Genomic DNA, 21815 nt, shown 5'->3' with positions numbered 1-21815 from the left:
ATATTTTACATTTATTGGAGGAATCCCTCCCTTCCTTTCATATTGCCGGACAGACTCCGGCAAACTGGTGGAGTAGATGGTGTCTGGCAAAGAAGGAATTGCTAATGGCTGCCACCTGTATAACTCTAGTTATGGAAAGAGAAGGGTGAAAAGCATGCACTGAAATGCTCATAGGCTTGAAGGAATGTTTATTTATCTTTGTATGTGTCAGAGTGGTGCAACTAAATATTGTGAATTTAAAAAAAATGTTTGGTTTGGGTCTGCTTTAATCCTCACCTCTCGTACACAGCAGTTCACTTATTTTGTTTTTGTTTTTTCGGTTAGCTTAACATTCGAAATGATTTTATATATTGCATCTAACACTTTTTTTTTTCTCCTGTCTTTCACAGAAGGGAAAGGCTGCTCCATCAATTTTGTGTCTCAGGTGCTGGGCAAAGTCTGCATGCAAGGCCGGCCAAGTGAGTAGAATCTGTACAATGCAAACAGTGGAAAACAGAGCTGGACACAGGCAAAGGCTGACCTAACATTATCTTATTTTGTTTCCTTTATAGACTGTTGAGTTATTATTTGAGTAGTGGCTTTCTGTAAAAGAAGTTAGTGATGTTTTGGTTTATGGGTGAATAGTCATCATTCGTGGTTAAACTGAAGAGAACCTGCTCAGCAATAACAATCGGACAAAGTTTCCTTCTCTTTTAGTAGATGCTATAGGATAGGAAGTGGTGCAGAATCCTCCTGTACATGAGTGCTGTAGTATCAGCGCAGGAGATTTGGGCGTTACCAAAGACCGCAATAGGAATCACGGCTATAGCGGCGTACAGTGAGTAACTTTAGCACCGTCACAAGCCGGAGCTTAAGTTACATTTAAAACACTGTAATTCCCTACCATCCACATGGACCTGGAGGGGGAATAGTAATTAACGCTGCCTGGACTTGTGCAAGAGCAGGGTAAGCCGTATATCGACTGTATCCTGCGCTCAAGTCTCCCAGCAGTTATTTCATAGGTACACCCAGTGCTCACACACCTCAACATTGATGACTGTTACCAAATACTGTATAATGGCAACCCTCATTAGTGTCCAGGAATGTCGTCAAAAAGCAATTTATCCCACATATGGCATAAAAACAGAAACTTACATTGTGGGTCCTGTACAACAGGGACCCATTCCAATTAAAAACACCTTTAAGCACTTGCAGTGCTAAAACAACAGATAAGTTACACCTGGAGATGCCCACTCTAGTTTCTCTGACTAGATTCGCCGAGAGCCAAAACCTGTCAGACTAGCTAGAAAATGGACATCTCCAGGGTTAACTTATTTGTTGAACAGTGGGTGTTTACAGGAAGATTCTGCACGGCTTCCTATAGCAACTTCTAAATGAGAAGGAAGCTTTGATGGTTAGTGCTGAGGAGATTTAAACCATCGCTCTATCTATGGACTAGAGCAGAGCTTTTCAACCTGTGGTCCAGGTACCACCTGTGGTACTTTGCCATTGGTCAGATGGTACACACCGGGTTTGCATGACGCTTAATTCCACGCCAGCTGCCTGCTCACCCTCCAGCACTACTTGTCCTGGTCCCGTCTTGCACTGCCACTCCTCCACAAAGTTCAGCTCCCCCTCGCTCGCTTCTCGATGTGCTGACATGTGGCATACTTCAGACTACAGATCGGTGAAGAGACAGCTAGGCAAACGGTGCACAGTGATGGCGCATATACAGGAAGTGACATCACTGCTCACTTCCTGTATTTGAAGATGCCGTCACTGTGCACCCTCTGCCTGGCTATCTCTTCATTGCAACCGGGTTACCGCTGATCTGAGGTCTGAACTATTCCGCAGGGCAACACAGTGGGGAGCGAGTGAGGGGGAGCCGAACTGTGTGGTGGAGTGAGGCTACCTATATTGTTGCCGGTGGAGAGGGAGGTACTGAAAAGGCTACCTATGATGGCAATCTGTAGACTAGCAATCTTATTTGAACCCTTTCCCCCACTAATGCCTCCTGCTTTTCCGCTCCCATATGCTCCCCTTTTCTTGAAGAGTCGTACAAAGTAGCAGAATTTATACTTAACTGGGACTTCCTCCAGCCCAAGGTACTCGGTGGGCTCCCTTGCCGTCCTGCCAGACAGCTCCATTCTTCTGTAGTGATGGGAAAACATTGCAAACGATCATCTGCAGTCGTTTCGCAAACCTTTATTTGCCGCCACTAAAGTCAATGCATCTGCCTGGTGGACCTTGAAAAATTCCATGCAATAAAAATACCTTGAATAGAGTACCTTGTCTGTTACTTTATTATCTGCTTGTACTGACATTCTCTACTGATATCGGTCTTCCTGTAAGGCCCCATTCACATTTAGAAACGCAAAACGCCGGAGATTTTTTTTTTCCATGATTTCACGCGGAAAAATCACTGAACACTGCGGCTTTTTTTTTTTTTTTTTTTTTTTGCCGCGATCGTGTTTAGCGCTTCAATAGCACTGAAGCGCAATTGGGGGGAAATTGCCTGAAAATGGTGCAGGTGACGCGTTTGCGTTTCGCGTTTTTGCCCGTTTTTTTGGGGGCTTCTCTCAGGGACATTTAGGGCCTTTACTATACTTGTATAAAGTACTGGGGAACATGTTAGCGCTATATGAATAAACAAAAAAAATAATAATAAATCAGTGACTTTTTCTCGTCTTTCCTCAGAGGAGCTGTTCTCAGTTCTTGTGCCACGCCTGACTTCTCTTGTCAATGCAGACTGCATCTGGCAGAGGATCTGCTGGAGATTGGTCGAGTCTGTTCCTGACAGATGGATAGAGCCTGTAGTGACTGGGCTGGTGTTTATGGCACCAGGGTAAATACTATTTCCAGTATCTTGTCTTGTGCTCAACCGGTATTGTTGTGTTAATATACTGTGTATGTCACATTTAGCATTGCACATATCTAATATTAGCTATCCACTTTTCAGTGCTCCTAGAGCGTACAAATCTCTCCCCGAGGTCAGCTGCCTCCTGTTCAGTGATAGACTGAGGTGGGAAATGGCTGGCTGATGCTATTGTCTACACAGCATGGTAGATTTCGTCAGCCCTTCCTCCCTCCTTCCCTCTCTGTAGAACAAAGCATGATACTCAGCCAGGAGCTTATCAGCCTGTCTGTACAGCAGGCAAGGATAAACATTCACCTGAAACGGCCAGGAAAGCCCACTTGGGGCTATAGAAATGTTTGTTGTTTGTTTATATTGTGAATTTAAAGTTCACCTGAACTGAAAGGGATATGGAGGCTGCCATATTTATTTCCTTTTTACCAGTACCAGTTACCCAGCAGTCCTGTCCTGCTAATCTCTTTGGCTGCAGGCAGTAGTGTCTGACTCGCTCACCTGAAACAAGCATGCAGCTAATCTAGTCAGACATCAGTCAGAAACATCTGATCTGCATACTAGTTCGGGGTCTATGGCTATATTAGAGGCAGATGATCAGCAGGACAGCCAGGCAATCTGCAGTGTTTAAAAGGAAATAAATATGTCAGCCTTCATATCCCCCTCATTTCAGTTGTGTTTTAAGGTGTTTTTTTTTTTTTTGTTTTTTGTCTCTGATCATTGTCCTTTTCTTCATGATACTAGCTGGTAGAGATGTTTGTTCATTAACCAGTACTAGGAATGGTCAGTGAGGTACAAGTAAGTTTGAGTTGTGGCAGGATAATTCAAATTCTGTATGCAAATTTATACAACTTAAAAACAGACCAATCGAATCCTGGGAAGGTGGCATTCGATTATGCAGTTTGAAAACGGACTAAATTTGCATGAACTTGGAACACATGAAAACAAAACTGGATAATATAAAAATGTAAATGCCACATAGTGCATGGTCAAGCTTTAAAAAGGGAATCTGATGTAATGAATGCCAGTTTCCTGGCTGTCATGCTGAGCTTTTGGTGTTGGGATCCTTTTACACTACAAGCGTTGCAGTAAAATTGCAACGCAACGTTGGTGAAAAATTGCATTGCCCATTAGAAATGGAGTGAGTCGCATATAGTGAAGCATTACACTACATTGAAAGTATGATTAATTGTCACTGTAAACAGTTGGCAGGTACCTGCACATTGGCAGGTAAAAGCTCAGCATGCTGTGAGTTACGACAGAACACATACGGTACATTCCTAGCTGTGCTGAAAATGAGCTCTCTCTGTTTTAGAAACAGAGCTGAGAAGTGATCACTAGGTAGCTTTTAATATATAAATACAGCACCTATGCAAGAAATCCAATGGGAGCCTTCAGAGCAGATAAACTGTACTTTGGGAACTTGTAGTTTGTAAACCAAGAATATGACTTGTGCACAAAAGCACATATGGTAACTGTATGGGTATTAAAAAGAAGGAAAACACATTTTTATTGAATGTTATGTCAGAGTTTTATCTCACTTTAAGCACTAAACAGACAACACATTTCTCCGGATTGCGGCCACTTCTTCAGGCCTATATTAGAACCGTGCCCGTGAGCTTGAGCCAATAGATGCAAGCACCTCTTTACTACTGGCTCTGAAATTGTGCTTGTATCCTATATTACAATTCTGTTGGGAGGTTGTAGTTGATTTTTAGTTGGCCTAGAAAACGACTTAGTAGTGTGTGACCATTCAGTTCCTGTATCGCAGCCCCTGGAAAACCCAAGCAGGGTTGGGCATGTGCCTGTAGGCGTTGATGGTGGTTGCAATTTCTGCAACTTGCCTTCTGTGAGCATAAAATTACATTATCTATCCTAACCCTGATATCCAGACATTCTATTTGGCTCCTGGTTTCTCTAGGGTTTCCCAGTGTTTCTGTGAGGTTTTGGAAGCACCGGGAAACACCATCTCTCAATTTACTTTATTTTTTTGGACCATAAAAGTCACTTTCTCCCCCAAAAGTGTGTGTGTGTGTGTGGGGGGGGGGGGGGGGGGGGGGGGGGGGAGTGTCACTAAAAGTCACTGTGTCTTACAGTCCAAATGCAGGGAGTTCCTGACTTGTGAACACCTGGCAATACGAACCTCCAACCTGCCGCAATGTCAGGGACTCCATGTACTGTGCCTGTGCAGAGGAGGACACTGGGACAAGCGGGGGACCCAAAGGGGCATAGAGGACAACACAAAGGGGCATAGAGGAGGACACAGGGGAGACAAGGTGGCATGAGGTATAAAGGAGGCATAATACACAAGATGCCTCTTCACCATGGATGCGCCAGGTTTAGCATATAATTTTTATCCTGGTTTTTGTCTTCTAAACCTAGGTGCGTCTTATAGTCCAAAAAATACGCAATAGATTTCTGTACAAATATGGCAGGCAGAGAAAACCTAAACAAATTGGTCAAACCAGGGTAACTCGCTTCAGATAAGGCATAAAGGTAAAAGAGCAGGTACAGAAGTAAGGACTAGGGATGGTCAATGAAATGCAAAGAATTCAAAGCTGAAGCAGGATTATGTAAATATATGTATATGCAACTTGAAAATGGACCAGTCGAATTCTGCCAAGCTGCATAATTCTGCATCAGTTAGTCATTATTTGCGTCTTATTGAACATCCCTAATAAGGTCAAGAGCTCGGCAATAGAGGCTCTAGCCACTGAATCTATTTAGGGGTAAAAGGGGTCCATATTAAAGCAATCATCAGGTGTTGCATGAGTAATCCTCAGATCAATACGTATCACCTGCTTTAGGGAAGTGGGAATCTCTTGCAGTTAGTCAATAAGGCCCGTTTCAAACCTGCGTTAAAAAACTGTCTGTCCCCAGATCTGAACGGATACTGTACAAACGGGACGGATGCGAATGGATCCAATGTTCACCTATGAAAGCGTTCAGATTTGTCCGTTCATACGGATCCGTTGCATATGTTCCACTGAACGGACCACAAGTTTGCTGCAGCACCTATTTTTCCAGACTGCTGAGCCCAGCAGACCAGAAACGGGAGATGACGCCCTGCATTGGGGGCAATGAGAGAAAGGAACGTTTCTTCACACTAGTGAAGAAATGGACTGTTAAGGGAAAAATCCACTGGGTGTGAGGGCCTGGGGGCGATCTGGGGATGCAAACCGGGCCGTACCTGAGCGGGAGGGTTAAAACTTACCCAGGCTTCCATCTTCTTCATTGCAGCCGGGCAGTAGGGAGGGTTTCCTCCAGGCTTCCATCTTCTTCTGCATAGTATTGCGTTCCACGTCGCGTCATGTGACTACACTTCTTCCTTTTACCTGAAAGGAGAACGAGTGGTCACATAATGTGAGGTGGGACGCCATACAAAGCAGAAGAAGACGGAAGCCAGGAAAAAAACCATCCCTACCGTTCGGCTGCAATGAAGAAGACGGAAGCATGGGTAAGTTCTAACCCTCCCTCACCCGCCCAGCTGCTGCACCTTCTCTCACGCGCCCAGCTGCTATGGCAACAGAGTGAAAAGAGATCTGATCAACTGGTGATCAGATCCGTTTGGCTGAAAATGCCAGTGTGAAACGGCCCTTAGGGTGCATACCAGGGTCATATTTACCATAAGGCACTGTAGGCACGTGCCTACAGGCACCTGGTGATGAAAAAGCGTCTCACTCGCCTCCCCTAGTATTTCCCTCCCTCCTTCCCTATGCAGAGTCCTGAGCAGAACGTAAATGAGAGGTTACTCACCCAGCTCTCGGCACTCCACTGACCAGATCTCCCTTCAGTCAGGGGCGCCTCTAGCTACCTCATACTGAGGGTACCTCTGGCTATCTAATGCTAAGGGACACCTGAAGATACCTTTTGACAGGCAAGGGTGAAGTGACAGCTGGGCCAGCCAGCACACTTGCAAAGTCTAGGGTGCCAGGACACCTGTGCCTGTAGGATCCAGTGATGTAAATCCGGGCCTGGTGCATACACACAGCCAGTTTTGATTGGCCAATTGCTGACCACTTTTACCACCTCCATGTGGTACGCTCATGAATACTAAGGTAAGCTCTTCTAGTACATGGAGGTGGTAAAATTGGTCAATGAAAATTGGATGTGTGTACCATACTTTATTGTATTATTCCTATATTGCTCTTGATGAAGGAAAAAAAAAAAAGACTGGAATTTTTTTTTTTTTTTCCCCCATTGATTTAAAGAGAACCCGAGGTGGGTTTGAAGAATATTATCTGCATACAGAGGCTGGATCTGCCTATACAGCCCAGCCTCTGTTGCAATCCCTCATAAATCACAGCCAAGCTGCTGACAAACAGCTTGTCAGAGCTGGCTGTGTTTATCTCTATAGTGTCAGTCTGCTGCTCTCCCCGCCTCCTGCAGAACTCCAGTCCCCGCCTGCATCCCTTCCCTCCCTGCTGATTGGAGGGAAGGGACGGGGGCAGGGACCGGAGCTATGCAGGAGGCGGGGGAGCAGCTGAGACTGACACTACAGATGTAAACACAGCCTCACAGCACGGCTGTGATTTATGAGGGATTGCAGAGTGCAGGGGGACCTTAGTGGGGTTTGGGATGGCAACAGAGGCTGGGCTGTATAGGCAGATCCAGCCTCTGTATGCAGATAACATTCTTTAAACACACCTCGGGTTCTCTTTAAAGCGGCACAATACAGTTACAAAATATACAAATTAGCTCAAGTGTAATACAAAATTGTGAAAAATGTGCCACGATGGCTTCACAGGTAATGTTAGAAAGAAAGGTTATTAGATGTAATCACATATATTAATGTATACATCAAATCCATTGCAGCACTGTAAATGGGTATGGGGAAGGGGTGGTAGGTATGGTTTATGGGGAGGCAGGGGGTAACAAGAAGGGACTGAAGGGAGGGTAAGAGGTGGTAACTAGTAATACACATAAGGTCAACCATTTATATAAATTGCAGAGCATAAAACAGAAAACTAGTTCATTGTTGTCATCCCTTTAATTTAATAGCTATGTGCAGTTGGAAACCTAATCGTAATAAGTCTATGATTGTGTTGGGTTGTAATCAGTATGGGGAGGCATGAATCATTTTAGTACAAATCTGGTGATAGGTATTACAAGCCCGTTAAATGTAAGAGGACTTGGAGTTAAGAAGGCTAGGCTTCCTCTGGTGTAGCAGTTGTGCATTAGCTATTGTATCATGTCTTGCAACTGTTATGAATCCCTGAAGTCTATCCAAACTGCCCAGGTTGAGACAAACATATGTTGTTCTGTGCTGAAAGATTGAGGTCATCCATGTATATGTTAGAGAGCCCGAGGTGGGCTCATATAATTTAAAAAAACCTAGGCTACCTGAATCGGGGGGGCTGTGCGGATCAGGTAGCCACCATCCACTCTCCGCCGCTCCTAAGGTCCGCACTGGCCCACTTTCACTTTCGTGATCTCTCTCTCCCAGCGCGCAGGGAGGTAGGGGCGCGGCCAGGGGGAGAGAGCTGCCCAATGGCAGCTCTGGAAAGCCTGCAGGAATGCCCCTAGTGGGCGTTTTGAGCAGGGAATTCCTCTCTTCCAGTTGCTCTCCAAGATGGTGACAAATATAGTCGCTAATTTCGGGGGGCTAAAGCATGGTGGGGGGCAGAGAGTGACTGTGGGGGATACACAGAGGTATGTCATGAGGCAGAGAACATGCCTCTGTGTCCCATTGATCTGTCTGCATGACCACCAAATGTGTCAATTTCTGTTGGCCTCACCGATCCTCCAACATGAACCGGCGCCGCTTGGGTCAAACTTATTACATCTAACTGGGTCACGGAACCATCTGGTGAAATATCTTGAAATTGTGTTCTCTGGATGCTGGAGATGGGGACCTTTTGTGTGAAAGGATGACTGTTTTATCCCAATCTTCGGCCAGAGAGGTACCTATATCCTTTCTTGATTAGACTTTCTATGTGGGCATCACTAATGGCATTAATTAGAATGGAGCATAACTTGGATAAAGTGTGTTGTGGATGTGTGGAAGAAATAGTAGTTCAAAGCTACAGTGGGATGCAAAAGTTTGAGCAACCTTGTTAATCGTCATGATTTTCCTGTATAAATCGTTGGTTGTTACAATAAAAAATGTCAGCTAAAGCTGTATGCGAGAGTGATGCAGAGGAAGCCTTTTCTCCGCCCACAACACAAACGGAGCCACTTGAGGTATGCTAAAGCACATTTGGACAAGCCAGCTTCATTTTGGAATAAGGTGCTGTGGACTGATGAAACTAAAATTGAGTTATTTGGGCATAACAGGGGGCGTTGTGCATGGAGGAAAAACAGCATTCCAAGAAAACCGCCTGCTACCTACAGTAAAATATGGAGGTGGTTTCAGCATGCTGTGCGGCAAGTGCAAGGACTGGGAATCTTGTCAAAGTTGAGGGACGCATGGATTCCACTCAGTATCAGCAGATTCTGGAGATCAATGTCCAGGAATCGGTGACAAAGCTGAAGCTGCGCCGGGGCTGGACTGCTCAAAATCCACTAAGGCATTCAGACAAACAAGTACAATGTTCTGGAATGGCCATCTCAGTCCCCAGACTTGAATATCATTGAAAATCTGTGGTGTGAGTTAGAGAGCTGTCCATGCTTGGAAGCCATCAAACCTGAATGAACTAGAGCTGTTTTGTAAAGAGGAATGGTCCAAAATACCTTCAACCAGAATCCAGATTCTCATTTGGAAACTACAGGAAGCATTTAGAGGCTGTAATTTCTGCAAAAGGAGGAACTACTAAATATTGATTTCATTTCTATTTTTTTGTGGTGCCCCTGCCTAATTTAGTTTAAACAATTATTGCACACTTTCTGTAAATCAAACATCATTTCACTTCTCAAATATCACTGTGTGTGTCTCCTATATGATATATTTAAATTACATTTTTTTTTATCGTAACAACCAACGATTTATACAGGAAAATCATGACTATTATTAAGGTTGCCCAAACTTTCGCATCCCACTGTAGTGAAGTCTCTGGATCATGGTGAGTGGTGATATGGATTTGTAGAATCCCTTGAACTGAATTTGTTTAAACCAATTTGGTAGACCTTCATGTCCGGTGGCCAGCCAATTTTTCTGGTGGGAGGAGGTTGTTTGAGCCAATGAAATGTCTGATTTGGGGACATTTCGCTCTAGACCAACCTAGGAATTATTTCAGCCCTTTTTTAATGCATTTGTTATGCTATTCTCAGACCTGCTGCTCTGTCCCAACTGCTTGGAGATCTGGTTTTGAAGAATAAAAAGACCCTTTACGTTCTCACTCAGAAGCTGATCTTCCTCCATTACAGCCACAAGGTAAATATTTGCCTCTTCTGCTGGCTTCTGTTCTGAATGGCAGAGCGTAACAGTTGCACTGATCGGGATCTGCTGCATATAAAATGATTACTCCTTGTCTTGTGCAGGCAGAGATGCTGCAGAACATATTTGGATATCTATCATTGAATGCAGAACGTAGGAGAATATTGGTTAAGGTGGGTAAAGAAACACCGTGCTTTGAAACTATATTTACAGACCAATACAAGCATAAGTATTACTGATTTTGATGCCATTGCTTAGTCTATTCAACACATACCCAGGAAAGTTACAGCCCTTAGTGCTCATTTAGCTGTATGTACCAAGGCTCTCCCTCAGTATCCTGTATGTATTTCAATTTAGGCAGCCATGTCAACTGTGGTAAACTGGCAGGATGCTGGATGCCTCTATTCAACTGACTACAAAGAATTGCGAGTAACCCAGCTGAAACTCCTAATAAAAGAACACTTTGTAATTGCAATTATTTATAAGACCCCATCTTCTGCAGTGCTGTACTTTTGGAGGCAGAGGTGTAGTATAGATTGGTAAGCAGGGGTGGGGAGACAGAGATGCAGTATAGATTGATAAGCAGGGGAGGGGTAGAGGCAGAGGTACAGTATAGATTGGTAAGCAGGGGAGGGTGGAGGCAGAGGTACAGCATAGATTGTCAAGCAATGCTGGGGTTTGGAGGCAGAGGTGTAGAATAGATTGGTAAGCAGTGCTGGAGTGTGGCAGCAGAGGTGCAGTATAGACTGGTAAGCAGGGCTGGGGCATGAAGGCAGAGGTGCTGTATAGACTGATAAGCAGGTTTGGTGTGTGGAGGCAGAGGATCAGTATAGATTGGTAAGCAGTGCTGGGGTTTGGAGACAGAGGTTTATTATAGATTGGTAAGGTTGGGTGGGGTGGAGGCAGAGGTTTAGTATAGATTGGTAAGCAGAGGTGGAGGCAGAGGTTTAGTATAGATTGGTAAGCAGGGGTGGAGGCAGAGGTTTAGTATAGACTGGTAAGCAGGGGTGGAGGCAGAGGTGCAGTATAGACTGGTAAGCAGGGGAGGGGTGTGGAGGCAGAGGTGCAGTATAGACTGGTAAGCAGGGGTGGGGTGGAGGCAGAGGTGCAGTATACTGTTAAGCAGGGGAGGGGTGTGGAGGCAGAGGTGCAGTATAGACTGGTAAGCAGGGGTGGGGTGGAGGCAGAGGTGCAGTATAGACTGGTAAGCAGGGGAGGGGTGTGGAGGCAGAGGTGCAGTATAGACTGGTAAGCAGGGGAGGGGTGTGGAGGCAGAGGTGCAGTATAGACTGGTAAGCAGGGGAGGGGTGTGGAGGCAGAGGTGCAGTATAGACTGGTAAGCAGGGGAGGGGTGTGGAGGCAGAGGTGCTGTATAGACTGGTAAGCAGGGGAGGGGCATGAAGGCAGAGGTGCTGTAGACTGATAAGCAGGGCTGGTGCGTGGAGGCAGAGGATCAGTATAGACTGCTAAGCACGTGCACCTCATGGAGACAGAGGTGCAGTGAAGATTACTGTTCTTTTCTGACAGGTACTGCAGGAGGTTCTGCAGGTTTGGTCGTCAAGCTGCATGGTGAAGAACTCCCCTTACCCCCAGATGCTGCATCTCAGTCGCTGCATCTTCATTTGCATTAGCCTTCTGAACAAACAGGAAATAGAGGAATGCTATCCTGGTAAGAAATGATAAAATAGGGGGCAATTCTTTTTGTAAATTAGTTTGTATTGTTGAATCTGCCATTTTCTCTCCCCCCCCAGACTTGATCTATTCCATGACCAAAGGGACTGGCCTGTATCTGGACAGTACGCTTCCTCCAGTCAGATGTCTGGGAATGGTGGTGGCTGAATTCCTGAGCACCAAATTGGATCCTGATTTGTGTAAACTTCAATTCACGGTAATTATCGCTCTCCTTTTTAATGCAATGAAGTATTTTCTGTTTCTATAGTAATGCATGTTCTGAACACCAGGAAGGGTTCTTTGTCACAAGGTAGACCTAAATATAAGGTTTGTTTTTTTTTTTTCCCTTAAAGGAAACTAGAGACTATTACCAATAAAAGTTTTTTTTTTTTTATTTTTATTTTTTTTTATACATAGCTGGGGCTTCCTCCAGCCCCATACACATGAATCTCTTCTCACGCTGCCATCCTCGGCCTTCTCCGTCCTTTGTACAGGGTCCTGCAACTGCAGCCAGTCGCGGCCAGTCTGTGCAAGAGAAGTACACCCTCTCTATGTATCTCTCTGTGACTGGCTGAAGTTACGGGACCCAGGAAAGAAGACTGAGGACGGCGGCGTGGGAGTGATCCGTGTGGATGGGGCTGATGAAAGCCCCAGGTATGTATAAAACTGTTATTGGAAATCATCTCTAGTAGACTTCAAAAACCAGAGCAATTTTCACATTTCAGCGCGGTGTCCATTCATCTGCCAATAACTTGATCAGTACTTATTATCACACTGAAATGATCTATAGCTTGTTTTTTTTTTTTTTTTGGTTTTTTTTTTTTTACCACCAATTAGCCTTTTTGTGGGTGGCACTTTTTGCTAAGAATTATTTTATTGTAACTGCATTTTAATGAAAATAATAAAAAAAGAGGAAAAACAACATTTTTCAGTTTAGGCCATTATAGTTTTGAAATAAAACATTCTACTGTGGACAAAGCCCATACATTTTTATTTGCCCTGGTTACTGCAATGTTGGAAATAAAGGTGCGTTTTTTTTTTTTTCAGTTTCACGTCTACCACTAATTACAAGCCCATAGTTTAAAAAAAAAAAAAATAACAGTAAAATACCCTCTTGACATGCATATATAAGAAAAGTTCAGTCCTTAAGGGAACTATTTATGTATTTTTTTAATTAGTAATTTTTTTTTTTTGTATGCAAAAGTTTTATTTGAGTATTTATGGGAGAGTGTGGGAGGTATGGAGTTAATGTTACATTATGTGTAGGTCTTTTTATTGAAACCAGTGTATATAAGTGTAATTTTACTATTTGGCCAGAAGATATCCTCACACATTTTCTTCCTGCCGCGTACTAAAAGTACATGAACAGCAAGCAATGTGTGTAAGTTTAACTCCATTTATACTGGTCATCATTGACATGGAGACTTAGAGCAATGGATGGGAACTGGATTCCCATTCATTGATCTCCCCTCTAACGATCGTTGGTGGAAGTGCGCGGCGGCAAGGGACTAGTATCTATGTCCCTACGAGGTGTAGTGATGTTTTGCAGGGATGTAGATACTCGTCTCAGGGATTGGGAAGTGGTTAAAGTGTACCTGTGAGGAATATTAAAAAAAAAAAAATAAAAAAAAAAAAACCTAGATCCTTGCCTCAGTAGAGGGAAGCATCTAGATAACCGTTATCAAACACTAGGCCCGTGGGCTGAATGTGGCCCTCTTTTGCCATTTTATGTGGCCCTTGAGAGCTTCATATGTGCATCAACAGTACACTGCTTTCCCATTCAAAGAATGACAGTGTCTCTGGTTAAAACATTAATTTGAGCCTGGATGCAGCAATATCCCCCTGCCAAATTAGCATTTGGCCCCTTCCTTGGATCCAAATCTCCACACCACAGGTTTACTTTAATGAGCTAAACAGTGATTATGTTTGGATGTTGGTTCTCCTGCATAGGGGCAGCCTAGTATTGATCCATGTTTTCACTCGTGCTCATTGATAGGAAATCCAATTTTGTAATCTATTTAGAAGTACTGTTGGCCACCACTAAGGCTTCATTCATAAGTGTCTGGTTTCCTCTACATAATATACAGCCCATGTTAATCAGTGTTCACATCTAATGAACCTGCTTTATTGCAATAAAATTGCATTTGTTGTGCATTTTTCCATCAGAAAAGCAGCAGTAGGTGTTAGCAAGGCCTTCGCATAGACATTTCATTTTTGGAAATGCACCTTTCAGTTAATTCATGATCTGCTTAATACTTTATCTATTTTCTTTTTGCACATTATCTGTGGCAGTTTAGGGGATTAGTGTGGTTCATTAAGGCTATTTTCACACTACATGCGGCACATCCAGTCGCGGTACTCTTCCCCCAGCTGCAGATGTTTGCGAAGGCAATGTAAGTCTATTGAGACTTACACACTATTGCGATGTGTTACGGCGGAAGTAGCGTAATCACCCCAAGCTTGCTGCAAACTCAACAGTGCCATGCCGCGTGATCCATGCCTACTGCACGGATTATGCAGCAATACAAGTCTATGGTGAGTGTAAAGGATGGCTTACAGTAGCGGCACGCATGCGCAGAGCAATGGTAATCCTATGGTCTACTTCCTGTTAAGCATGGAGTACGCCACTGAGTGGGGGTAGGGCTACGCATATTAACCCGTTGTCGCACTCTGCTGCAGGGTAATAGGGATGGGAACATGGTGGAGTGTGATTTGTCCTGCCCCGGGTTCAGCTTAAAGTGTAAAAACCAACATTAGTTATCAATATTTTTGTCTGTTTGTTTTTTGTTTTTTAAACTGCAAAAATGTTATCATACATTTAGCCCCATTTATATCCTCTTAAAAGGTTCGGCACTAAACAGGAGTAAAACGGTTTCTATAATGTAAAACTTAAATGTAGTATGTCTGCTTCAGGGTGCCTTCCCAGGAGAATGAAGAGGGTTGGGGTCTTGACATTCTATGGTGATCTTCACGAGCTTTATAAGAGGCATATCAGAGACCAGGCTTGAGGTACATAAGTCTGCTAAAAAGATCAGTCTACTTGCTGCAGGGAGACCTCTGCCGTCCAAGGACTATGCTCTTTGCTCAGTTATGCAAAAGCTCCTGGGGTATTTTATTTATTTTTATGTGGAGGTTAGCTTTAATGACAATGGTGTGTGGAGTGTGTGGAAAGTTAAATGTAGTTGTCTGTCTGTTTTATCTTATAAGCTCTATGCCTCTTGCAGTATGAAGAAGATGAGGACATCAAAGAACTAAAGTCCCTCGTGAAGCCTCCATGTAGGTGTCAGTCAGAGCCTGTGAAAGCTTCCTCTGAAAAGTAAGTAGATTTATGGCACGTCCAATGCTCCTGCATATCATCATCTGATCAGTAAGATAGAATGTTGCAATGGTTAATATGTTCTGTTTTTTGTGTCAGAGTTCCAGTTGCTAATACAGATAAAAAACCTGAGGAGCAACCGAATGGTGACGCTGGGTCAGACTCTGAACTGGACAGGTGAGGTGTGTGTGTGTGTGCGCACATGCAGTTTTATTACAGTGGTTCTCATGTTGGAGGGTGTAGGTATCTTTGGAATGTGAGGTGTGAGGCCTATGGAAGCTGCCATATTTATTTCCTTTTAAATAATGCCAGTTACCTGGCGGTCCTGCTGATCTTTCTGGTCACTAGGGTCTAAATGACACACCTGAAACAAGCATGCAGCTAATCTTTGCATACTTATTCAGAGTCTACGGTTTAAAGTAGTATTCTGGGCATACATGGTGCGTTTCTGCGGCTCGATTATGCTGCCGGATCGTCTCCTGCTCGCCCCCGCGCGTGCCTGGATCGATTTCCGCTCGTCCCCGTGGGCGCTTCTCTTATCTTCTGCTCATTTTCCCACCCGCGGAATCGATCCGGCGGGTGATCGGACACGTCGGAAATTATCAATCGAGCCATCTAATGGCTCGATTCAGCCGTAGAAACACACCGTGTATGCCTAGCATTAGAAGCAGGGTATCAGCAGGACAACCAGGCAATGTGCGTTATTTAACCATTTAAGCTGCCTGGATGTGATTGTCACGTCCAAGCGGCTGCTGCTGTGCTTCTGCGCGCTCCCCTGTGCTGCCCCCTGGAAGCCTGGAGATCAGTAAATGGGAACATAGTTCCCTTTCATTGATCTAAGTCCTGGCAGAAAAACCGACTGCTTCTTATCAAAGGCCGTGGTTTTTCTGACAAAGTTTCCCGTCCTCCTTATGCTAAGTGCTCGCTTTCAGGGCTTAAAAAATCACTGGCCATCTTGTAGCCAAATGGTAAAACTACATCTACATACACTTTTTTTTTATTTTATTTTTTAAAAAAAAAACACATTACCGTCTTTCCCCTAAAATAAAGCATCCTCCAAAAGTAAGACCTGTCTTATATTTCAAGCATGCTTGAAATATAAGACGTCCTCCGAATATAAAACCTAGCTGCTGGCATATAATAACATCCCCCTTCCCCGCGCAACTCCCCCCCCCACCGTGCTGCTGCACCCCCGCTGCTGCTAATTTACCTCCCTGCTGCTGAACCCCCTCCTCCAGCAATCGGATCCCCCTTCGTTTTCGCTGTATATAAGTCAGATCTCAGATCAGCGGGGAAAGGTAGCTAAAGTTGTATAGTAACAGTGCTGCCGTATACAGGAAGTAAACAGAGATCACTTCCTGTATGTGGCGGCATTGATACTATACAAGTTTAGCTGCCTTTCCCGGCTGATCTGAAATTTAAATTATGCACTGCGTAAGCTGGAGGGGGATCCGACTTTCTGGAGGAGGGGGGCCAGCCGCAAAGGAGGTAAATTGGCAACGGTGGCGGCACAGGGAGTGGGGGTATTTACAGTGTCATCAGCAGCAGGATACCCCATTCACTGTGTGTGAACCCTCCCCCCCCCCCCATTCAGAGCTATAGAGGAGAGTTGAGTTATTCTAACTCACGGTTGGTGTTGGTGTAGTGAAGGTTTATAAAAATCAAGTGGACAAGTGTCTGAAAGACATTTCTTTGCTGTACTTTTCATGTACTTGAATTGTCATTTGAACTTTATGACTTTAAACACTGATTGCAGTCAGGTGTATGCACACACTTTGAGGACAATATACTTGTCCTGCATTTATATTTCACAAAATATAATACCTTCCCAAAAATAAGCCCTAGCACATATTTTTAAGGAAAAATTAATGTAAGACAGTGTCTTATTTTCGGGGAAATACGATATTACACATTTAAACTGTTTACTTCCAAGACCAAAAATTACCCAAATACATTTTTTTATGAAAAAAAAAAGAAATTACAATTAAAGAGGGTATATTGCAAACTTTTTTTTTTTTTTTATTTATAAGCTTGTAAATAGTGATGGATGCAAAACTGAAAAAATGCACCTTTTTATTTCCAAATAAAATATTGGTGCCATACATTGTGATAGGGACATAATGTAAATGGTGTAATAACCGGAACAAATGGGCAAATAAAATACATAGGTTTTAATTATGGTAGCATGTATTATATTAAAGCTATAATAGCAGAAAACTGAGAATGAATGCATTTTTAACAGGAATAATAAGAAAAAACAAAAAATAAAAAAAAATTTATTTAGAAAAAAATAATTCTTAGCAAAATGTACCACCCAAAGAAAGCCTAATTGGAGGCGGAAAAAACAAGATCTAGATCAACTCATTGTGATAATTAGTGATAAAGTTATTGGCGAATGAATGGGAGGTGAAAATTGCTCTGATGCATAAGGTGAAAAATACCCGGGGACTGAAATGGTTAAAAGGAAACAAACATGTGAGCCTCTATATCCGTCTCTCCTTGTGTTCCCGTTTATGCCTTTTTTTAATAAGGTAAATGTCTTTTTATTTTTGATTGGGCTGTGAACAGTGGTGTCCCCACCTCCCCTGTAGAGACAAGTAGTTGTTTTACTTTGCATACAGAGCATCAAACCTGGGTACCATAATGTGTGTGTGTGTGTGTGTGTGTTTTTTTTTTTTGTTTTTTTTTTTTTTTTATTTATTTTTTTACCCTTTCCCAACATCTTTCATGGAAGCTCTGAATATGGAAATATCCATGGATCTCACCAATATTCACATCGTGTATCCTGTATTGCCAGTCTCTGAGCTTCTCTTCCATTGTTGTGTATCTGGCACCTGAGGGGGGAGGACTCAAAATGAAAATGGCACCCGAGAAGTAAATTAACCACTTCAGCCCTCAGTCGTGTTTCACTTTATGCATCCAAGCAATTTTCACCTCCCATTCATTTGCCTATAACTTTATCACTACTTATCACAATGAACTGATCTATATTTTGTTTTTTCCGCCACCAATTAGGCTTTCTTTGGGTGGTACATTTTGCGAAGAGCTACTTTACTGTAAATGCATTTTAACAAGGATAAGAAAAAAATCATTATTTCTTAGTTTTCAGCCATTATAGTTTTAAAATATTGCATGCCTCCATAATTAAAACCCATGTATTGTATTTGCCTAATAGTCCCGGGTATTACACCGGTTAATTCATGTCCCTATCACAATGTATGGCGACAATATTTGGAAATAAAAGTGCATTTTTTCCGTTTTGCATCCATCACTATTTACAAGCTGCTAATAATAATAATAATAAAACTATTTCATCTTAACATGGATATTTAAAAAGTTTAGACCCTTAGGTAAATATTTACTTTTTTTTTTTTGTATGTAGATGTAGTTTTACTATTTGGCCACAAGATGGCAATGATGAGTTTGTTTACATTACGTCACTCTAAGCATAACATGTACGCTTAAAGAGGAACTGAACCCAAAAAAGTCACTAAATTGAGCCTCCTTATCCCTTTGAAATTAATGATTAGACACAAAACACTTGTGAAGGGCAATATAAAAGTAGATATATTTGTGCAATATAACTAAAAATAAGAGAATGGCAGGCTCCATCTTGAAGCTCTGTCCCTCCATCTTGCAGGTCTCACTCCATGGGAGGTGCAGAGTCTGATTCTGTGGGCGGTGTTACAGTTGGAGTTAGACATGCCCATTCATGCCCACAGAATGAGATTTACAGCCCGGTGTCATGAGGTCATCATCGGTCGCCCTGTTAAAGGAAAGTGACAGCTGTGGTTTCTGCTGCTGCCCTGCACTGGCACACACCTTGATAAAGTATTATTATTTTTTCTCAACTATGCCTCATGCAGTGTGAGATCATGTGCTGTCATCCTGCAGCTCTCCCCATTCGTCTCGTGTCAGATCCCATATCATGTCCTGTAATCATGCAGCTCTCCCCTTTCGTATCCTGTCCAGCAGAGGTGGGGGGGGGGGTAACGCTGCAGAGGGAATCCGCTCTTATGTCAAACACCCCCCCCCCCCTTCTCCTCCTCATCGGTGTCACGCAGGGGGAATCCTCTCTTACATCATCCAGCCGCCCTTGTCCTTCCCCGTAGGTATTTTGACAGAGGGAATCTTATGTCACCACCCCCTGCAAGCCCCCTTTCTCTTACCATTACATAGCGCATGGGCTAATTAAGCTTTATTTGAATTATTCGTGATTCAGGTCGGTGATTATCCCAGCGCTCATACACACTGAGAGGTTTGGCGCTTCACAGTGTAAGACTGAACAGGTTAAGTTCCCCCAAAAAATCATAAATATATATATGCTTCACTGTTAATGCTTCACTCTTTATAAAACTGACCAAATGTCAACTAAAAAAAAAATGACAGGCACTCATATGCTTCACTGATATTACTTCACTCTTGCTAATGTCAGGAAAAACTATTTTTTTTGCCAAAAAACAACCCTTTTAGATACAAGATCGCCCCCCTCTTGTTATCTATTCACATACACACTGAGAGGTTTGGCGCTTCACAGTGTAAAAAAGACTGAACCGGTTTTTCAAAAAAAAAAAAATATATATAAATATATGCTTTACTGTTAATGCTTCGCTCTTTATAAAACTGACCTAATGTCTAATAAAAAAATATGACAGTACCCATATGCTTCACTGATATTACTTCACTCTAAATTTTTACGCATTGAACCACTAACGCGTAAAATTGTATGTTAATGTTCCTGCACTAGCGGGAATGCGTAAAAATGTACGCAAGCGGCCCGCCGACCTCCAAGGTCGGCAAGCTGCCAGCGGGGGACTAGAGCAGCAGTGAGTGACTAAGAGGGCACAGGATGGCTGCATGGGGCTGGTAGAAGCCCCAGGTAAGTAAAACTCTTTTTTTTTTTATTATTATTATTTTGCTTGGACCTTCCCTTTAAGGTGGCCATACACTCATTAGATTAGCAGCAGATTAGGAACTTTTATTTATTTTTATTTTTTTTTTTTTTTACTAGGAACAGATTTCAAATAGATTTCAGTATGAAATCTATTGAAAATCAGTCTGATGGCATTTGTTTGCCATCAGATTTCCATTAGGTCCAATGCAAAATGATAAGCCACCTCAACAGATCCATCTAGATTTTCCATCATGTCAGATCGATTGGAATCGGCCGCAAATCGATTTGGAGTGTATGGGCCCCTTTAGAGGGATGTAGGGGAGGTGTAAGAGGCAGAAAGAGCGAGGCTTCCGAGAGAAGCCATTGCTTTTTCTGCCGGAGAAAGGGATGAATGATCAGGCACCATGTCCCGATTCATTGTTTCCCTGGCTAACGAACCGCGGCATGGGAGCAAGTGCGCGATCGGTTGCGGGAGCGCACATGCTGCCTTTTGGACGTATATTATACGTCCAAAAGGCCAAAGTAGTTAGAGACCCTGTAACAGAAAAAAAAACCCGGGGGGTATGGGAAAGCCTCAGGGTTCCAGTGAGGCTTCCCTCTCCTCTGTAGCTTGGGGGAATCCAGTGCTGGTTCCCCCAAAACCTCCTCAACAATTCCTGACAAGTGGTGCCCCTGCGTGACCAATATTTACCTACCACAAAACCGCACAGGCTCAGTAGCGCCTCTTTGTTTGGGCTAAGGTGAAAATAGCCTAGCCCGATCGTATCCGCTGTACTGTGGACTCGTGCCTGCGCAGTAGAGCGGATACCATTGGGCTCAGCTATTTCCACCTTAGCCCAAACCTAGAGCTGCTCCTGCACTGGATTGCGGTAGGTAAATATTTACCACGCTGCTGTTCGGGGGTCGCAACGCTGGATTGCCGGGATGGAGGAGGACTAGGGAAGCCTCATTAGGATCCAGAGGCTTCCCCCTCCCGTGGTAAGTATCTCCCAGAGGGGTTTTTTTTCTTTATTTAGTTACAGGTTTTCTTTATGCACCTCTCTTCTCATGAGTGCCACAGCACATGCTGTGGCTAAAGGTCTGTCCCTGCTGTTGCAGTGTGTCTTCATTAAACTGCCTGGTATCATGTACATGGGTAAATGTGCTGAGGGAAGAACAAATGAAGTTGGCGTTAGGAGGTGCACAGGCAAATTACTGACTACCGCAGATCAAATGTTTGTGGCTACACATGTTATGGGTCTGAAAAACAGGATGGCTAAACTAATCTGAACCCTGCAGGAAGAGCTGTTGAAGGCCACCAAGGGAATGTGTATGAACATTGGAGGTCCCCATAAGTTTTTTGCTGGGAATTCCCATGATTTGTAGTTACACTTTTGCACCTACTGGTAGATGGTGAAGGTTATTTGCTGTCCAGGAGCGTACTGCCACCAGCAGGTGAGGTGAGACACTGCAGGGTTCCTGACAGTCGGCCAGGAAATGTTTTTGGCGGACCTGAACTCAGAACTTACACTCTGCTATAAAAAATACATAACAGCATAATAACCTTTAAAGAAAAACATTTCTTTGTTATAGCTGATACAAATCCTAATATAAATCTCCAGTGTTTCTACTTCCTGCTATCAATGGAAGCAGACATACTGTCAACACCTTGTGCTTTCAAATGAGCTTCTATGCCATGGCAGTCGGCTGACACAGGGAGAGATCAAATTACAACTTGTGATTAGACACAGAAGAAGAGGAATTAGACAGGCTACACCCTCTAAATACATACCTG

The 21815-nt window shown here is 43.4% G+C and overlaps 1 protein-coding gene across 6 annotated transcripts in view; it reads left to right on the top strand.

Annotated features, from left to right (window-relative positions):
- The window catches only part of TELO2 (telomere maintenance 2), a 70738-nt gene that overhangs the window by 7236 nt on the left and 41687 nt on the right, over positions 1-21815 (top strand). For all 6 annotated transcript variants that reach the window (XM_068244439.1, XM_068244444.1, XM_068244440.1 and 3 more), the window contains 8 exons: positions 390-458; positions 2677-2824; positions 10055-10157; positions 10265-10333; positions 11688-11829; positions 11912-12048; positions 15056-15147; positions 15247-15324. In XM_068244439.1, the coding sequence (XP_068100540.1) occupies positions 390-458; positions 2677-2824; positions 10055-10157; positions 10265-10333; positions 11688-11829; positions 11912-12048; positions 15056-15147; positions 15247-15324 (838 nt within the window). The remainder of the gene's footprint in view (positions 1-389; positions 459-2676; positions 2825-10054; positions 10158-10264; positions 10334-11687; positions 11830-11911; positions 12049-15055; positions 15148-15246; positions 15325-21815) is intronic.

This window comes from Hyperolius riggenbachi, chromosome 7, assembly GCF_040937935.1.
Source record: "Hyperolius riggenbachi isolate aHypRig1 chromosome 7, aHypRig1.pri, whole genome shotgun sequence".
Classification (NCBI taxonomy): domain Eukaryota; kingdom Metazoa; phylum Chordata; class Amphibia; order Anura; family Hyperoliidae; genus Hyperolius; species Hyperolius riggenbachi.
This window is presented reverse-complemented; position numbering and strand designations above follow the sequence as displayed.